The sequence below is a fragment of the Gopherus evgoodei genome, chromosome 9 (genome assembly GCF_007399415.2).
Source record: "Gopherus evgoodei ecotype Sinaloan lineage chromosome 9, rGopEvg1_v1.p, whole genome shotgun sequence".
Classification (NCBI taxonomy): domain Eukaryota; kingdom Metazoa; phylum Chordata; order Testudines; family Testudinidae; genus Gopherus; species Gopherus evgoodei.
Genome location: NC_044330.1, coordinates 91,540,752 through 91,560,832, shown reverse-complemented (window position 1 = coordinate 91,560,832; position 20,081 = coordinate 91,540,752). Strand labels below are relative to the sequence as shown.

The following is a 20,081-nucleotide window of genomic DNA, read 5'->3' as shown; positions in this document are numbered from 1 at the left end:
GCTAGACACCTACAGAGTCTTCTGCACTCAAACACAGCCGTGCAATTGCTCACTGGCATTGGTCCTCCATTTTCAAAAAAAACAGCTTCAATAGGAGCAGGTGATTAGGCAAAAATAACATACAAGCAAAGAGTAAGTTCCATTACATCAATTATTTTGATTCATTGAAGGCATATGTTGATGGCATTGCAGGATACAAAGCAAGTCATTAACCTTCACAACATCCCCTGGGCAACATTTCACTCCCATTTATAGGGAGTTTTCCCTGCTATTCAGCCTCCCCTTTCTCCCTTCTTGACTTCATTCCATTACCCCTCAAGAATCCCCTAAATATTTCCTCTCAGTTTTGGGAGCCAAATTCACTGCCCTTATAAGGTGCTGCACTGGCTTACCCCAGCAGAGAGTTTAGAGTTGGATTTTCTAAAGCACCTTAGTGAGTTAGACACACAAGACCTATTGAAAGTTCTGGAACTCACTAGGGCAGTCTTTAAAAATCCCCACCCAACATACCTCTCCCATACTCCTCTCTTCGCCCAGCTAAACATATTTAGATCATGTAATCTTCCCTAAGATCATATGCCTTAGTCCCATTTTTGTTGTGCTTCTCTGAACTCCCTCCAATTTGTTGGCAATGGAAAGATGGTCTTACTGTTGGGGCACTGGACTGGGACTCAGGAAATCTGAGTTTGGTTCCCAGCTCAGTCACGTATGTCCCGTGTGTCCATGAGCAAGTCACTTAATCTGTGCCTCAGTTCTCCCGCCATAAAACCGGGGTAATAAGCCTTCCTTTCTCACTGCATGATTAATTTTCTCTAAACTGTAAATAGCTTGGAGCAGAGTTTTTTTTCTTATTCTGTGTTTGCATAACACCTAGCATAATGGGACCCTGATCTTGGATGGGGCCTCTAAACACAAACTACAACAAATACTAAAAAGAAAATACAATCATTACAGTAATCCTCCACTTCACAGTAACATAAATGCCCAGAAATAATGGGAGACTCTTGGTGCTATAGCACCAGAACTAAATGCAGCGTCACTGCATTCTACCGCAAATCTCTTTTTAGCATGATGAGCCCATTAAGTACCTACCGAAGAGACTGATGCCATGTCAGAGGAGTGGCTGCCAATGCTAGGAGTCTTTTTGTGTTTGTTAAACTGGAAGCTGATTTCTGAAGCAGTGTCCGATTCCGTCTGTGCAGAAAGTAACAAGCATCTTTAAACACTGTGGTATGAGCACTCTGAAGCACTACGCAGAAAAACCAATAGCTCAGCAGACTCCCATTAGAGACAGATGCAGGTTAGAAGAAGGTTTAAAAGGAATGTAATGCAGGGAGTCTCCTCAGGGATATTCCTTTGGACCGACTGAAAGATCATCATTAATTAACAACCAATGGAGATGCATGCAATCTCCCTTGCTGAAGGGATCACCACAATGTTACAGCTTGGGGGAGAATGACCAAGGGGAGAAGTCCTGGGTACCCTTCAGGACTATTTCTGTTAAAAAGGATTTTTGATTCAACTTCCCAAGTCTAAGGCATAGTTTAGAATTATTCATGGCCGGCTTTAGGGAAAATGGCACCCTGAGCAAACTTTTATTTTGGCACCCCAGGGCCCCACTGCCTCCCCCTCAGTCCTCACTGCCTCCCCACTCTACTCCCCCGGTCCTCACTGCCTCCACAGGCTCCCCACCTGGCACTCGCTGCCTTCCTCACCCCATTGCCCCTAGCTCCCTTCTGCGGCCTTGCACCCCAGGCCTGCCCTGCTCCTTGACCACAGTGCCCCATTGACCACAGCGCCCTGGGCGGTCGCCCGCCTGTAAGGCTGGCCCTGCGAGTGCTCCAAGTGGTCATCTCCAGAGTTTATGGTTTAATCAACACTTAAAAAGAGCATTTGTAACCACGTATTTTACTGAGATGAAGGTTCTCGGTAGATGTGATTCATGTTAAAGTTGGAGGAGTTTGGGCTACATGCAGACCCCTACCTCAGATAGAAGGACAGGGGTGGATCTGCTCAGCTCTTTGGTTCGTTCGGGCTCAAGAAGTTGGTGAGTTATCATTTGCGGCTTATTGTACGCTGTAGGCACAAAGGGGAAAAAAGGCAACAAGTTGTCCTGTGGGCTGAGGCAGGAAAACATAATGAAGACAGACCCAAGTTTCCATTAACTGTGGCATGTACTGTACATAGGGCTTGGGATGACCTAGGGAAATTATGTTGGAAAGTCACGGAAGTTCTACCCACTTACTTCACATCTGAATTTAGCCCTATAAGTTGAATTGTATCCCTGAAATACTTTTTAGCTAATTTTTCTGAACTATTTTCAATGGGTTTTCATTATATTTGTCGGAATATGTAAAACTCCCTCTAGCGGCTAATTTAACTTGAATAATAACTTAAAGAATTGTGTCACTCACGGTCTTCAGTCTGAACAACAGTTTATCTCCTTGTTAATTCAGGACAGAATGTAAACACAAACAAACATTTTGATATTTTTATCTCAGTGTATTGCATGCAGTATTCACTGTCTGCAAAAAATCACTAAGTGTTTGTGCCAACAGTTTAGGAGTTGTATATGCTCTCCTTCCAATACTTCTGATAAAGACAGGCAGATGCTTATTTTAAATCCAACTTTCTCTTTGTAGTTATGTAGGTATCTGATCCAAAGCCCACTCAAGTCCATGGGAAGAATCCCATAGCTTTCAGTGGGCCTTGAATCAAATCATAAGTTATCAAATTCATTATTATCATCATCATCTAATTTGATCTTGAGGCTGCATGAGATATGGGGGGAAAAGGCATCTCACTCCTTAATTATTGTTCAGAAGAGCAATGTTGGTCACAAACATCTAACGACAAGTTCAGTCACACCAGTATAAATCAGGGAAACTCTACTGAATTTACTCAGTTCCTCCTGCTTTACACCGGTGTAACTAGGAGCAGAACTTGGTCCTGAGACTTTGGTCAGTCTTCAAACACATGGTTTGCACAGATTCTTATTAACATTAAAACAAAACAAAAAACAAACAAAAATCAGTTACTGCATTGGCACTGACTGGCTGGTTTTCCAGAACATATGGCAACATCTCAGGGGGAGGAGCTAAACTTCAAAATTAAACAGTGGGGGGGGAGAGAAAAAGAGCCTGTTGCACTAACAAAAAAAAAAAAAAAAGTTTTGAAAGTGTACCATGTTAAAAAGAGGGCTAGGTATTTAATCAGCCAAGTTAAATAAAACCTATTTGATCCTTGTTTAAACTTCTTTCCAGTGACTAACCCCTTTCCAAAACAATGGGCTTGATTTTAAGATTATACACACACAAAACATATCAATCATGAAGGCCAATACATCCTACCAAGCTACAATGATCAAAGTGCCAAAGCACTCTCTCAGGACTATGGAAACCTACAAGTCATTTTCACCTCTAAACTGGAATACAATAAGCTGCTGATTCCAACCCTCCCTCCAGGTTTATTATTTTGTAAACAAATTACATCAAAATAACACTACATAGTTGGTTTTGCTACCTTCAGGGCTTATGGCTCTGAACAAAACTTCATAGCAATCTTAAAATAGAGGCTGAAATCCTGGTCCCCTGTGCAAAGGCCAAATAACTGAGCTGTGCAGTGTGTAGGAGGGACCTGCTGCAGCATCACCTCTTCCAGCCTCCCCCAACACAGGGACTGCAGCCAGCAGATCTGTATTCTGCCATAGTTCCACCCCCATTATGCCACTGATTGGACTGCCAATGCACAGCCTTTTCACCAACTCACTGAAGCTCTCCCAAAGTTTCACCTAGAAAAACGTATGGCAAGCCAAAGATGAACATCAGCTTGGTTAGAGGTTTGCTGGGTGTGAATCAGCTTTCTAATTTGATGATGAAACATTCTTTGCTTAGTCCCCGTACAAGAGCCCAATGGCTGCAAGATCCAGGCCATAAAGTATGAGCTTAGGAAAATGTAAAACAAAGAGGAAAGACAGACATTACTCACTCTCACTGGTTGTGTAAATGTTCACCATGCTCTTGGCTAGATTAACGCTATTCGCTCGTGCCAGAGCCATGGCAACAGGGGATTGATCCTCGTCGTCTTCTGGAATAAAATTAAGAACCAAAGCACCAAAATAAGCAAATGAATAAAAAGTAACAATAGATCCAGGGCACGTGGGTCTCACTGTTGGCATGTTAATTAAATAATTAGGACACTAACTGGATTAAATAAAGGAGGAGATTAAAAAGCACATGTGGCAATTTAGGCACCTAACTGTCAGTGACTTTCAGTGGGAAACAGGCATCTAACAGCCATTTGGGCCTTTGAAAAATCTCCCCCAAAACAAAAATGTATTTCTATCATGGAAAAGGCAAACGATTAAAGGATTAATCTAGTCACCAAAATAGACCAACACAGGCACAAAGCTTCCCACACAACACCTGGCAGGATCATTCCTGTGATAACATGTAGACAAAGAAATTTAAATATATCTTTGAAAAACTGCCTGGTACCTACATCGAACACTTCTATTCACTGAAATTGCAACTCAGTATTTTTATGTCAGGAGAAATAGGGAACAAGTCATGACATGGCAGCAAGACTTGAAAATAAGGGTAGGGGAAGTTTAAAGAACATGTTTTTAACTAGATCCTAACTTGGTACTGTTCTAGGCTGTGATAAAAGTAGAATGTGGCTAGGGGGACTGCGTATGAAACTCGGAGCCTTCCACTTCTGTCACTGGCCACAGGAAGACAGCTCCCATTTTAAGAAAAACAGCTCCAGTATTGCAAGTATTGTTTTTCCACCTTCCATTAGATGCTGGCACAGTTCCCTTTGCTTGCATGCCTCATTGGGTGCTACTAGGGGGCAAACTCACCCCTCAGGCAGTTAGGCATATCAAAGCAACATTACCGAAGGAGGAGCAGGGTATAAAAATCCAGAGAGAGATGAAGAATGGCAGTGCAATTAGTTGTGGCTGCAATTTTGTGCAAAGTTTAATTGTGGATAAAATCTTGGAGGCCTGAGAAATGGCCAAAAGTCTTCACTATCTGAACACTGTTTGGTGGCCTCAATTCAATTCCTGATGGAGAGGTCACCAAAGCAAAAAATTCAAATAACCACTGCACCAAATTAGGCATTCTGGTGTCTGATATTTCTAGCAGCACTTCAATGGGAAGAACAAAAAAAAGTTTCCTGTAATAAACCTAAAGGACATGCATGTACCAAATTAACATGAAATCTCTAGGTAAAATCTCTCCGATGGCAGCCTCCAGAGAGAGAGAGTGGAGTGAGCAGACAGACTGAACTGTCCTCCTCCCCAGATTAGGTAACTCCAAATCAGAGATTAGGTCCATTGGTGGGGTGATGTGAGGAAATTGTTCAGTACTATTGCCCATTCTACAACAAACCTGTGGCCAAACAGAGGACTTGTCAGTCTCCAAAGCTGTTATCCTGGCACATTCCACAAGCACTAAAACTTTATGCAGGAAGTAAAGGGGGGAAAAGGGCCTTAGGGAAGAGAATATGCAGGGAGGTAGAAAAAACCCTACTTGTTAGGACTTCATAGGGGATGCAGGTGGAGTTCAATACCTGAGAATATAGCTGAGTCAGTTCCTTGAATCGCTTCTCTCTCCATGGCTGGTTCCTTGGACCTTAGGTTGTCTGCAGGCTCATGTGTCTTAGCCTCAGGGAGCTCTCCATTAGTCTCCATGTTTTCTTGAATGCCCAAATCAGACCTTTTATCCCTATCACTATCACTGTCTGAATGTACAGGTTCTATCAATATCTGAATCCTACTCGCCAATGAGTCCACCTTGCGCCTGCTTTCTTCAGGCATGACATACTCATCTGCAGGTGTTTCTGGTTCAAATGTGCTGCTGGGCCCCTCTTTTGTGGGCGATTCTATTTTGATTGAAGGCACTCGCACAGGCAGTTTGGATCTCCTCAAGCAGCGTTGTGTCTTTCTCTCCTCCTCCTGCTTCCCATTACTTTCAGTCAATGAATTATTTCTAGTAACCACGGCCCCTTTGCTCTTGCCATATGTAGACCTGGCCATAGAGGAGGCTAATCCCTTTCTTGAATGGGCTACGTAGCATGGTTCATCTTCACTAGATGACAAGGTCACTGTTCTTTTATAGGGAATTCTGGTTTTCATGGAGACATTGGACTTTTCTTCACCATTTTGGCTTTGATTAGATTGTACAGAAAGAGAGCGACTCAATGTGAATGGTCTCCCATTTGACCCTATCACACTGGGCTTTTCAAAGGGCTCCTCTGAAACATTACCTGCACTTTCTGCACCTTTCTCCCAAAAGTTCCTCAGGTTCTTGAACTGTTCACGATCTAGGCCGATTTCCTCATCTTTATTGCTCATGGAAGAGATGGTATAGTTGGCTCCTTGCTTCAGAACCAGATTGTTGTCTTCCTCTCCAGACAGTAATTTTGAGCTTTTAAGTGACTCTCTCTTTGCATCACTGTCCTCAATCTGCTCTGTGTGATTCACAAGAGTCTCTGACCCGAACAGGCCTTTGCTTGCTTTCCTCTTGACTGGTATCTTGCTGACAATATTAGTGTCTTTGGGGGGAACATTGTGCATTGCTGGGGTGCCACTGAGCACATCAGGAACCTCCACCCCAGAAGAATAACTGGACTGAACCATATCCTCTTCTGCGAGCTTGGCAGGCGACAGAGGTACTTCATGACCTACAAAAACAAATATTCACAGCCTACTGCAAGAGCTCACAACACCTCACCAGAAGGTTTGTCCTACAGCTGATCAAAAAGAAAAGGAGAAAATTTTGGAGAAGTGGCCAGCATTCCCTCTCTTCTCTTTCCCCCTGCCTTCAAATTTTGAAGTTTCAAAAACAAAAAATTCAAAAACCCCACCCAGCTTTAGTTTGTCCCTGTGAGCAAGGTAAGCAGTGCTGCTGGCACAGCTTTGACTTGGTTTCAATATTATTCATATGCCCTATTTGTGATGTACTAACAATGTGCTTAATGCTGTAAAAGAGACAGAAGACAGGTCCTAACCCTGAGAAGTTTACAAGCCAAACAGGCAACATATGACACACTGGGGATCCAAAAAAGCTTTTGTCAGAGAGTTTCTCTCCCTGCTTCCTATCTTTGACATAATGTGCCAGAGGGTTAATGTTTTTTATGTTTCAGGGAACCCATTCCTACATGCTGAGGCAAGAACTGCCCTTCATCATACACACCAAGCAATGCTTTGTACCTAGATGTCTTCCATGCTGCATAATAAATGTCATATTGCTGAAACAAGGACAAAAACCCTCACCTTTTTCAGACGGCCAGTTGTCTGTTGTATGTACTCCAGTGTTGCTCTCTCCTGGCGAGACATCATTTACACTGGATCTCTGCAGGGAAAATAAACCCCATCAGTGTATATAAACTGGCAAAACATCTGGGTCTCTCATCAGATCAATTCTTTGCCATTGTAGAGGCATCAGGCACTGGGGCACCTCAGCACCTCCTGTTCTCTGCTTATGGCACACAATAGTTTAGTCTCCAGAGGGCTTTAATACTTCAGTCTAGTTATTGGGAAAGCTGGGTGGGGCTTAGTAATTTGTGATACAAGGCCAGACTAGATGATTGGGTGGTCCCTTCTGGCCTTAAATTCTATAAAAACTGGAAAGACATTGTCTTGTATCTCAGCATAAACACCAAGCGACCAGTCTTTGGAGCCCGGCAGGTAGACATAGGCTATGTACAGATCCCAAGGATAATCAAGCAAAATTAGAGGCTGTGTGTACACTACCTCATTTGATGAGGGTGGCAGTATGATGTGTCTTGGTTTTGGCTTTGGCCAGGTATTATGCTCCTCTGAAGAATCCAAGGCAGTTGTACTGGATCTGCAGAAGATGAAAGACGCCTTAGTGAAGATGCAGATTCCAACACCAAATGCAAAGGCACATTTTGTGGGGACATTTTTCAAGGTGACCTAAGCTTCTTTCACACTTGCTCAGTTCTGCTGAGCTAGTTTTTTGTTACTTTCATAGTGTGTGTCTGCTCTTCATGCTGACATCTATCTGCTCAGATCATCCAGAGCCAGTGACTTCACTTATTTCTTTCATTAGCATTTGGAGTGGCTTGATGCATGATAAAGGACCCGATCCTTGACTCTGGGTTATACGGACAACTCTGCCATTGCAGTCAATAGGGTCTTTAGAGACATTGCTCAATAAAAATAGAGGTACAAATCCCTAGGTTTCCTTGGGGTCAGATTTTCCCCTTCTGTAGGAAAACCTGAGGGAATAAAACTCCATGGAGATTTCTCCACTAGAATCTCCATCCCGATATGTTCCATCAGCGCAGTAGTACTGGCACTGGTGCAAAACAGGAGGTGGGTCCAGCTCCTAAGAGTCTCATATTTCCTAACTGTGCCCTAGGAGACACAAGAGACCAGAGCCATCTGTGAGAAGGCTCCACGCCACCGTGCTGGCCTTTGTTAGCTAGCCCCTGGCCTCTCCCTACCACCCGGCACTGAGACTCCAGTGGAGTCACTCAGCTGTGCCTTCCCTAGCTGGAAGCTTTCCTGAAACCTCTACCTTAAATGGAGGCATCAATGTGTATTTCCTCCCACTCGCCAATGCCCACTCCTTCTCAGGCCAGCCAGTGCAATCTGCTGCTCAGACAATGCTCCTCAGATCTCATGCTGCCATGGAGGCAGATGACCTTTTCTACACAGGAGAGGGAGGCCCTTCTAGACCTGGTTCTGAGAGGCACTGGGCATGATTGGGCCCCCAGCTCTTCCTCATTTCACTCCAAAAGCTTAGCAGGGTTTAGATATTTATATGGACAACAGGAACTGCCACAATTACATTGGACAGGATAAAAATAAATCCTATGGAATATAATATAATATAATTGGAGATATACCTATCTCCTAGAACTGGAAAGGACCTTGGAAGGTCATTGAGTCCAGCACCCTGCCTTCACTAGCAGGACTGATTTTTGCCCCAGATCCCTAAGTGGCCCCCTCAAGGATTGAACTCACAACCCTGAGTTTAGCAGGCCAATGCTCAAACCACTGAGCTATCCCTCCCAGCAGAAGTCAACCACTAACTGCCTGCAGGTTGGGAAGAAAATTCCCCATGACCAGGCTATGCGATTGCTTGCCCCTTTTTTGGGCAGTTCTGGCCAACACCAAAGACAGCATAGTGAACTTCCTGACTGCTAGTCAGACTCATTACAGCAATTCCAGTGTTCAGGTTTGACCCCCAGAGGACTTTTGCCCAAGTGAGGACCAAGAAAAACAGAGTGTAAAATCCTGAGGACTTCAGGATTTGGCCCAAATGAAATTTAAAGAACTTCTGTGCTGGCAAAAACTAGACAGAGAACATCCTTCGGCAAGGAAACTCTTTTACACTGTGTCCTTTATTAAATACTCCCCCGATAAACCGCATTGAGCATGGCTGCATCGTTGTGCTGCATGTTTAACAATCCATTGCCTTCCTGTTTCTCAGAAGGATTTCTTATTTTGCTGACCGAAAAGTAAATGAGATGGGAGCAACAAACAGAAATGCAAATATTTAAATGGTTTATCCAGAGCTTATTAATACAGAAGGCAGTCACCACTTTACTCGTACTTGGGTAGGGTACTTTTTCCCTAATCAAGCTACGATGCGGTGTACTGAATTGTTAAAAGGGGTGGCAAGGAACGAGCAACGTTCCCAAAACAGCTTCTTTTGTTAATGACGCTCAGCTGCAAAAAGTTAAACAAATATAAAACCACCATTTATCTGAAGATTTATCAATAATATTCTGAGATTGGCCATTGCTGCCTTTTTTGCTGGCCTCTTATCAAATCATGCAGGAAAAGCCTTCATGGAATAAAACACATTACCAGACCTTTATTAATATCTAACAATTCCTTGAAAAGTATTTTAAGATATCCCTTAGTAACCAAAGGCTCAGTTAAAGAAGCAGGATCTTGCTTGTTATGTTTAATTTTCATGAACAATAATGGAAAGCTTCTGCAGCCAACATGCAGCACTGAAATTGTTGTCCTTCGTCAGTTACCTCTTGGCTCCCAAGTCTGGAGTGAGCTCAGGGAAGAGAGGACTGGTTGCGTCTGGTGGCAGTGAAGCTGCTCTGCCTTCCAGGCTCTGCCGGATGTGTTCGTTAGGCTCATCTATTATAACAGAGAGGATTGGGAAATGACATTTTAATTAAAACTGTGACAGCCGCTATGTTTTATATTGGTGCAAGCAAACACTTGTTAAATGATTCATACCAGAGCTAAACCATGAAATTAATGCAGGGTAATTGATATAGAGGCAGGCTGGCTGGCTCTTCACTCCCACATTCTAGCTCAAGAGATCTGCCAGTTTCAATGGGGGTGGAGAGTGCAAAAGAGACATGCACACACACCACTTTCAAAAGCAGCATTGGCAAAAGCATGTCCCAGTCCCCTGTGATTTGTCAGCATAAACAGATCTGGCTAATGACTACTAATGATAGAAGCTGTCAAACCTGCTATAAACCTTAACAGGACACTGCAGTGGTGGTCAATAAAGTTAATCCATTCCAGGATTTGAATTCAGCTGTTTTCCTGTTTTGACTCAAAGTCATCTGATCTTGGCAAACAGAGGAGGCCAATCGCATTAATAAGAAGAGATCCCTATTGTTTGTATTGGCACAAGGCTAACCTGTGTCTTCTGAGTTTTACTGAACCAACTGACAGGGAAAAATAAAAATAAAAAAACAAGAGAAGACCAACGTTTAAAGCAACGAGCCAGGGTACAAGAGCTGCCTTAGAAACTCAGCTGTCAAGTATATCTACTGTACAACAAAAAAGGGTTAAATTCTCAAACAGACATGAAAAAGTCAACTTGTTCTGAGCAATAGAAACTACATAGTATCTTAATATATTTATTCACCACCCAGCAAGGCCTATTGGACAGAGACAATGTACCTCTTGCTAAACCTGCCAGCACTCTTTAGATTATATTGTATGAAACAGACCATACACAGACTCCTGCTCAAAGGCTCAATATACCACATTATATAACTTGGTATCCCTGGCTGTTCAGCTATTGGTTTGCAAAAACATGGGTCAAACAGCAGAGAAACTCTCTATGGACAGGTTATGATTCAGCTGCTTACTGTATCCACCAGGATTATTACACCTTCTTTGGAAGCATCTGGTGCTGGTCACTGTCAGACCAATCACTGGACCAGGTGGATGACTATCTGAGCCAACATGGCAACATCTACGTTCGTAAGATCTGAAAAAAATCAAGCTAGGTTTTTAGTCTGTGCATTATCACGTGTCAAAGATTCTGCAGGCCAAATTCTGTCCTCACTTGCATCTATGTAACTCTGTCTTCACCTGGGTTGCTGAGTGTAAATGAGGGCAGAATACAGTCCCCGCAATTAGAATTTAAATAACAGTTCTGTTAGTGATGCACAAGCCAGAACTTTCCTAGAGTGGCTGTCGTTCTGCCAGTCTTACAGGAGTAACATGAGCAGATATAACCCACACTTGGTGGCCTGCTCCCTGTATGTAAGAATGTGCCACTTTTTACTAAAGCAGTGTTGTACAGCCTCACCCACCATGAGTCTCCATTTTTACATTATCTTTTTTCAGAGAATGGCACAAGAAGTAGCATTTAAATGTTCCAAGGAAAACCACAGAGCTGTCATATAGTAAGAAGTCTCCTGTTGGCTGGGCACATGCTGAGAACTGGCAAATGACAAGCAATGTATATGTAAAACCAGGCTGATGGGCACAAGCAAAAGCTTCCTCCTCCACTCTAACATTCTTGCACACGAGACAGCAAGACGCAGACAGGTTACTGTTCTGGAACCAGAAGGACAGGGGGCAAACACAAAAATCTCTCACATTTATACCTGGCCTATTCAAGCCGTGAGAGGCCTCAACAACAAACAGTTGCAGTCACTTTGCAACTCACTATGAAACCCATCACATCATACTCACACTGTTGCTAGCTGAGCAGTGTGAGGGCTTCATGTATTCTCATACTGGCCACCTAGATTTCTCTGTCAAATCAATGATCACAACTGAGTTTTTAATTACAAATGGGTTGTCAGGGTATTAGAACCCACAAAAGCCAATAAAGTGGCCTTGGTAACTTTAAGAACAGATACAGTGAGAGGCAAGTTCCACCCTGAATTAACAGTTGTTCAACCAGTTTAGCTTGCCTAGCTATTTCTTTAAAAGAAAAATACATAGGTATGGCTTAATCATATGGCTCTAATACTTCAACTCCTACACCAGCTATCCTTTCCTTATTGTACCAAAATACAGACCTGCATTTGACACAAAATGAAACACTAGAAATTGTACTATAGGGACCCATCCTGCATTGGCAGGGAAAAAGAACTGGCTGCTCAAGTAGCTGTTTTCTTTGTTTGATACTTCTCACATATTGATTGTCAAAGGATAAAGAACAAAGAAATTACAAATAAATTAATGAAGTTACCTAGTCTGACAATAAGCTAAAACAGCTGCCCAGGCAAACACTTACCATCACATTGCTCCCAGGATTTAAAAAACTAGTTACAGTAACTCCTCACTTAACGCTGTAGTTATGTTCCTGAAAAATGCAACTTTAAGCTTTACAAGGCAGCACAAATGGAGGGAGAGGAGACAGCATGGCAGATGGAGACAGAGACACGCCCTGTGTGAGAGAGAGAGATGCGCATTGCCCCTCTAAGTACGCTGAACCACTCTAAGTAGACCAGGAAGTTGAGACAGCTGCTGCTGCCAGAAAGCTCCCTCAATCCTGAGCCCTGTTGTGTCCCCGTGCACTGCTCTATGGAAATAGGATAAGCAGGGGGCAGGAGCAGGGGGGAAGGGAACACACCCTGATATTAGCCGCCGCCTTCTCCCCCTCAGCAAGCAGGAGGCTCCTGGGAGCAGCTCCAAGGCAGAGGGCAGGAGCAGCACATGGCAGTGGGGGGAGGGACAGCTGAACTGCCAGCAATTGATAGCCTGCTGGGTGGCCACACAGGGAACTTAGGGGAACGGGGAGCTGATAGGGGGAGCTGATAGGGAGGCTGCCGGTCCACCCTGGTTCCAAGCGCCCACCAGCTAGCTGCAACAGGCTGCTCTTCCTGCAAGCAGTGGGCAAAGAAGGCAGCTGCCAAAATGTTATAAGGGAGCATTGCACAACTTTAAACGAGCATGTTCCCTAATTGATCAGCAACATAACAATGTTAAACAGGACGACTTTAAGTGAGGAGTTATTGTATCTCCAGGACCTGGGAAATTCACTCAATGCCAAGGTATGAATCATTCTATATAGTCTGTCTCCTTTAGGGCTTTATGCTGCTGCCAATCACCATAGTATCAGAGCATCTCCCATATCGAACAGCAATAGCGAAAGTCCCCAGAGGACTACACGGAGTCTTTGGCAGTTTTCCTTTGGGGTCCAAACTCTGCTCGTAGTAGGGCTGTTAGGATTTTTTAGACTTCAAAAATTTCCTCTATTTCCCTTTGGTAGCAGCTAACGGTAGAAAGGACTGTCAGTGTCCAGTTGGCTAGGACCTTTCCAAGTCAAGGTTCTCTCATCTCATTTCAGAACAATGCTCAGAGCTTTTAATCAGGATTCAGAGCCCTAGACTCACAGAAGCATTGCATTAATCTTGTTAAATGAACACCTACCTCTTCCAATCAGATTTAAGAACTGACAGCAGGGTGAACAGTTCTGATTTCCAGAGGGAAGGATCAAGGTTGGCAAGACAGCAATTGAACGTCCTTATCTCACTGATTTCAGACTCCACATAAGCTGCTGGGTATGTCCCACTTACTTAAATGGGCCAGGTTCTGCTCTCAGTGATACCAGTCATTCTGGTGTAACTTCATTGTCAATAGAATCACACCAGTGTTGGGGAGATCACTATTTGCCTTTTACAGCTGAGAGCAATTGGTTAATACATTAATACACAGTAATCAGAAAGGGGGTTTTAGCATCTGGCTACTACTAAAAGAAGCTTTTGGTAGAAGTAATGGCTCCAGTGCCTGACCTTTGTCCCATAACCTAAACTATAGAATGGTAGTGGGAAGGTTAATAAGAGGAATTCTGCTTGGAAATAATAAAGTCATATGCTGCTCCAGTGATTTGAAATCAGTCTCAGATTAGAAAGAGAAACAAGGGAGAAGGAGGAGAAGGAAAAGAGTGCAAAGTCTAACCACAACAATAAACAGTATGAAAGTTTAGCAGCATTTGTAATGTCCTGTTTAAACAAATATTGATCACACTGCTCAAGACACACAGACAAAGACACAGCCTATGTGGAGTCTGAAATCAGTGAGATAAGGGCGTTCAATTGCTGTCTTGCCAACCTTGATCCTTTGCCTCTGGAGATCAGAAATGTTCACCCTGCCATCAGTTCTTAAATCTGATTGGAAGAGGTAGGTGTTCATTTAACAAGATTAGTGCAATGCTTCCGTGAGTCTAGGGCTCTGAATCCTGATTTAAAATTCTGAACATTGTTATGAAGTGAGATGAGCGAACCTGGACTTGGAAAGGTATCAGACACATGTAGTTTATGGCCCTTTTCCTTTCGGGCCAAGCTCTGCTGGTGCTAGGGATGTTGGGATAGTGCAAAGGAAAGAGCAACCCCCTCTCCTGGAGCGCATCAAGAAGGAAATGCAGAAAGAGTCCAGTATGAAGAGTAGGTGGATATGACATCAGATGGAGCCACACTATAGAGAATTTTGAAAAATTGGAAGGCAACTCAACCTGGGTTCTGCAAAAGAGCAAAGCACAATTATATCACTGAAGACCTTGGGCAGCTGTAAGCAAAGATTGCGATCAGGTCTATGGCTTCCCAGAATCTGCTGGAGCCAATAATTAATCAGGCATGTCTGTATATCTGAGATTTCCCACCCTAGCAAAATAATTAATCTGCAGACTGCATAAGACTGGCATACAGTCCCACAGCGTTTCTGCCGAGTCTTACTTGGCTCATATCCAGCAGAACTGGATGTGAATCATCCCCACTATTATTTTCCACAAGTGTTCAGTAAAAAGTGCCAAACGCAGGCTGGTTATATTTAGACTCAGTGCACAGCCCTACCCATATCACAAAGAGCCACACTATTCTCTTCAGTGCCCTTAGCAGTCATAGGAGATTTGTTCTGTTCCATATACAATGAAGAATTGAAACATGCGTGTCAAATGAAGTACAGTGCATCTTGGAACTAGGGCATGGTCCCAGACACACCCTTGCCTTTGTGCCAATCAGACATTTTCAGCACTGTCTCCGCACACTTTGTTGTTCCCTTGTAGGTGAATAGACCTGCCGAGTTGCCTTGTCATTCTCTTGTTAGAGGGGCAAGGATTCCCCCTCCAGCAGAAGTGGCAGAAAGCACAAGGAAGGAGGCAGCCATCCACATCAAAGCCCTGAGGCAACTCCCTTCTAGCTCCCTCCCTGCCATCTGAACCTCACAAACCCCTCTGAGGGATGGCTCACACCCTGGAGGAGGAACCCGAGTAAGGCAATAGTGATGGCCACAGTGCTGACTTACTGGGCTCCGTCGAGTCTCGCGGGACTGAAGTGGGAGGATCAATGAAATGGAGAGCAGCCATCACTTCCTGCCCACCTCTCATACATCCGAGCCCTGCCGGGTGCCAGAGTGTCTTCAGGGAAAGAGAAATGATGCCTAGGAGGAAGCACTCACCTCTGAGCTGAGAAGCACCAGGACTCTGTCCTCTCTACTGGGGAAGTGGAGAGGATAAGTTGGTCCTAACTCACATTGACATTACATTTACTGCATACATGACAGTAGATTTAGATTGTAAACTCTTCAGGGCAGGGACTGTCTCTTGATATGCAGTGTTATGGGGCCCTGATCTCAGTTGGGACCCGTAAGTGTCATTAGAGGAATACCTTACAAAAATCCATAATTTAATAAGAAGGGATGGTGAGGTGTGGAGAAACCATGCCACTAATCTTAGGTTTCCTTGATCTAACAAACAGAATACAGTACAGTATTCCCATTCTCACTACTCAGTCAAAGTGAAAGCACACCAGAAAAAGTAAAACACATTTTCAGGTTGTGGTAAAACAGAAGGTCTTCAGGACAAGTCACCTGCCTCTGGACCCCACTAGCTGTGTCTGGAGAAGGCACACTAACCAAGCCATTTCTAAACAGATTTCCTGTTGCTAACACTTCTGGGGCCTTTGGACCCAGTTTATTGAGGCTACGTTTTTATGGCGAAAGCAGCCCAGTGCTGAGGACCCAAGCCAGGTACTATGCACCATTTAGTCCTGGCTATGTCCCCAAAACAGGGATCAAGTGCACTTGATCTCTGCAGCACGGTAAATTTCACCTGCAAGCCCTAATGCAGATCCAGTTATATTGCCTAGTACTGAAAACAGTTCACAAAACCCCTGTTGGAATGTAAAGGTCAGGTATACAAAGCCTAGTACCCCAAAGGCATGGCATCTAGGACTCAGACCATACAGTGTCTGGGTCTCACCTTTTTCTGGTTACCAGCAGATTGCACAGTGATGCACAATAATGTACTTACTTTCCAGTTTCTCCTTTTTCTTTCTAATGGATGCTCGAAGCAGATCTGGCCCCTCTAGCTCCTCTTGAAAACGTTTTGCCTTCACTTCATTAAACCATTCACCAGTCACAAACTTTTTCTTCTTTTCATCCTTGAGAGAGCCTTGTAACCGTCTATATATATATATAAAAAAAAAAATACCCTTGAACAAGTGATGCACTAAAAATACACTATACTCACAAATATTTTACTGATGCTGGCCAGAAGTCATGTAGGAACGCTGTCTCCAGCTGACTGAGCTCACAGAGACTTTGTAAAGCCTCACACAGTATTCTCCATCCAACACATTCTCCATGTGAAAGTCAGACATTCTTAGATTTTTTTTTTAATTTATTTAAAAGCCAGCCGAACATGGGATTTTTTTAATGCATTTCCAAAACGTAAACCTGCTGATAATACTAATACTTTTCACCTTCCATATGGAGGATCTCAAGGGCTCCTTTACAAACATTATTCCCCGCCCCACACATCTTCCTATTAGGTAGAAATAACTTTAACCCCACTTGAAATGTGGCTAAGATGGATCATAGCAGCTGATTTAAAAATTAAGGGCAGGAGGTGAAGAATACCACACCCAACTGAACATACAGGAGAATTTATGTGGGCTGAATATAATTACTTCTGAGGGAATTTGGGGAAGACACTGGGCTTAAAAAAACCCACATCTCTTCTTTTACTAAATATGGCACAGATCATGTGTAACTGCAAGGGGACAGGAACCTGGTTTTACAACTCAGCTGCTTCCACCTGCCTAGCCAGGGCACTGGTTCAATTCTGATCAAGAGGGAAGAGGATATCCACTGAATCACCAAAACCATTTTCTGCAGCAAGTGCATAATTCTGGATGGTCTCCCATTCAGTTACAGACCCACCCTATTCCTGCTTAAACTGTGGATTAATTGAGATCACAGCCCAAGGGAATACAGCTGCAGGTCCATCACATTTAGACTTTCTAATATGTAGGCTTCTGTGTTTCCTGTTGAAAACTCATCCAATACAGTATGTTCCAGTGAGTAAAATACTGAATCCACTCTCTCCAATTTTATAACTGTCTTGTCCAGCCAACTGGTGACTATTTAGTAGCGCCTGTCCATAACCAGTCAAGACCAACACTACCATCCCTCCTGTCAGGAAATGCATATTTTAATAAAACCTCTGTAGGCAGCAGGGTAACATACAGTAACTCCTCACTTAAAGTCACCCGGTTAATGTTGTTACATCGCTGATCAATTAGAGAACATGCTCATTTAAAGTTGTGCAATGCTCTCTTATAACATTGTTTGGTAGCCACCTGCTTTATCTACTGCTTGCAGAACAGCAGCCCATTGCAGCTAGCTGGTGGGGGCTTGGAACCAGGGTGGACCAGCAGCCCCCTTAATTTCCCTGTGTGACAGCCGCCCAGCAGGCTATCAATAGCCAGCAGTTCAGCTGTCCCTCCCCCCACTGCCATGTGCTGCTCCCGGGAGCTTATTGCTTGCTGTGCGGGGTGGGGCGGGGGGAGGGGGGAAGGAAGAGGGGTGCTAATGTCAGAGTGCCCCCCTCCCCCCCGGCTGCATCTCCATAGAGCGGGGGGGGGGGCGAGGAGGAAGAGACACCACAGGGCTCAGGACAGAGGGAGTTTGCTGGCAGCAGCTGCTGTCTCAATGCACTGATATACTTAAAAAGGCAATCTACTTAGAGTGGTTCAGTGTACTTAAAGGGGCAATGCACATCTCTCTCTTACACGTGTGTGTATGTGTGTGTCTGTCCATCTGTCTATGTCTGCCACGCTGTCTCCCTTCCCTCCATTTGTGCTGCCTTGTAGAGTGAGAGGCCACAATAACAATGTGTTAACCCTTGAGGGCTCAGCTGAGTGCTAGTTCATCATTTAGCTCTGTGTGTGTGGTGTGTGTGTGTGTGTGTGTGTGTGTGTGTGTGTGTGTGTGTGTGTGTGTGTGTGTGTGTGTGTGTGTGTGTTCTTTTGTCTAGTGAAAAAATTTCCCTGGAGCCTAACCCCCCCATTTATATTAATTCTTATGGGGAGATTGGATGTGCTTAATACCGTTTCGCTTACAGTTGCGTTTTTCAGGAACATAACTACATCGTTAAGCGAGGAGTTACTGTACTACATAGGCAGCAGGTGAACAACTATGGACCAGCTGTTGCCATCGGTACTCAGTGAGTAAACCTTTACTTCTTGAGTTGTCCCATTCATTTCAATAGGATTACCTGCAGAGTAAAGGTGGCAGATGCTGGCCCCATATTGGGTGACACTTCTGCACACAATTTTTTAAACACAGTCCACTGTGAAACTTAGAAATTTGACAGCTCACTTGATTTGTGCCAGTCAGCTAGGCAGGAAGAGGGGGATCACCTTGGTCGGTTGGCCTGGTAACTAACCTTACGCGTTTGGTGAGTCAGATGCAAATAGCAGTATTTGTCCCAGGGGAAATGCAGTCACCATGAATGTGCGAGTTCCCCTGGTAGATGAAATTATGTGTGAGGACTTTCCCTCCATGAGTTTTGACACTCTCAACTGCACAGAGATAACAGTGGGTCTGAAGAGCTATGCTGCAATTTACCTCTCGAAAGAGCTCTTCGAGGAATTGATTGGCTCACTCAAGCTCTCTATCAATTATTATCTATGGTATGAACTGGATTAGAGACTGACCTAGCGAGCACACTCCATAGGGCTGCTATGCTTTCCAGGCATTGCAAACGTTCCATGACTGAAGACTCCTATGCAGTACAGCCAGTCACATCCTCCCAGTATCAATTTGTCTAGTAAGTGGAAATAGCTCAGAACACAAGACTGAAGAAAGCAGACAGACAATGGGCCTCAGATTTTCAGAGCTACCAATAAAGTTAAGGGAAATCCCCGTAGCTATTTCCCCTGCTTAGGTTAGAAAATCCCAGCATTGTACTTCCCCCATTGACTACTTCAGTTCCTTCCCCATTCAAATACAAATATAGATGGTCATAGATAAGAAGAGAGTGAATTCTTGTAGTGAGATCAAAGAATTGGGATCTACTTTAAGCTCTTCCCAAATAAATCCTTCAAGAACTTGAGCAAACTAATTTAACTCTCTGAGCTTCAGTTCCTATGGCATAGTAATATTTTCTTCTGGGGCCACTGTGAAACTAAATCCATGAACATTTCTGACTCAGACTGAAGGCCCTACAAAAATCCTATGTATTGTAACAAACCTGTGGCCACTCAAGAGCTGTATGGTTATCACAGTGTTGCACACCATGGCCACTGAGAATTTCATGATGCCAATGTGGAAAAAACCCTTATCTTCCTGCTCCAGCACTTGAGACAAAGGAGAATCTCCTTAACTCTTAATAGTATAGTTCCCATGACACACAATTGAGCAGTTGTGATCCCATCTACTAGCCGGCTTTGATGGATATGCACTAGCCAGTTCATGACAGTATCATTAACAGCTGCACTCCCTCATTATTAATGCAGCAAGTATCCGAACCATGCAGCAGGAGTTTGAAACCATTCCCCTGCCAGCTGAAAGAGGAAAGTTAGTAAAAAGCACTCCTACT

General features: G+C 43.9%; 1 protein-coding gene across 1 annotated transcript in view; it reads right to left on the bottom strand.

Annotated features, from left to right (window-relative positions):
* The window catches only part of LOC115657700 (synaptotagmin-like protein 4), a 67,888-nt gene that overhangs the window by 24,952 nt on the left and 22,855 nt on the right, over positions 1-20,081 (bottom strand). Inside the window, exons 3-10 of the mRNA XM_030575793.1 lie at positions 16,509-16,660; positions 10,024-10,135; positions 7,760-7,853; positions 7,280-7,358; positions 5,575-6,687; positions 3,988-4,086; positions 1,985-2,076; positions 1,093-1,194 (exon numbers count right to left, since the gene is read on the bottom strand). Coding sequence (XP_030431653.1) covers positions 1,093-1,194; positions 1,985-2,076; positions 3,988-4,086; positions 5,575-6,687; positions 7,280-7,358; positions 7,760-7,853; positions 10,024-10,135; positions 16,509-16,660 — 1,843 coding nt within the window. The remainder of the gene's footprint in view (positions 1-1,092; positions 1,195-1,984; positions 2,077-3,987; positions 4,087-5,574; positions 6,688-7,279; positions 7,359-7,759; positions 7,854-10,023; positions 10,136-16,508; positions 16,661-20,081) is intronic.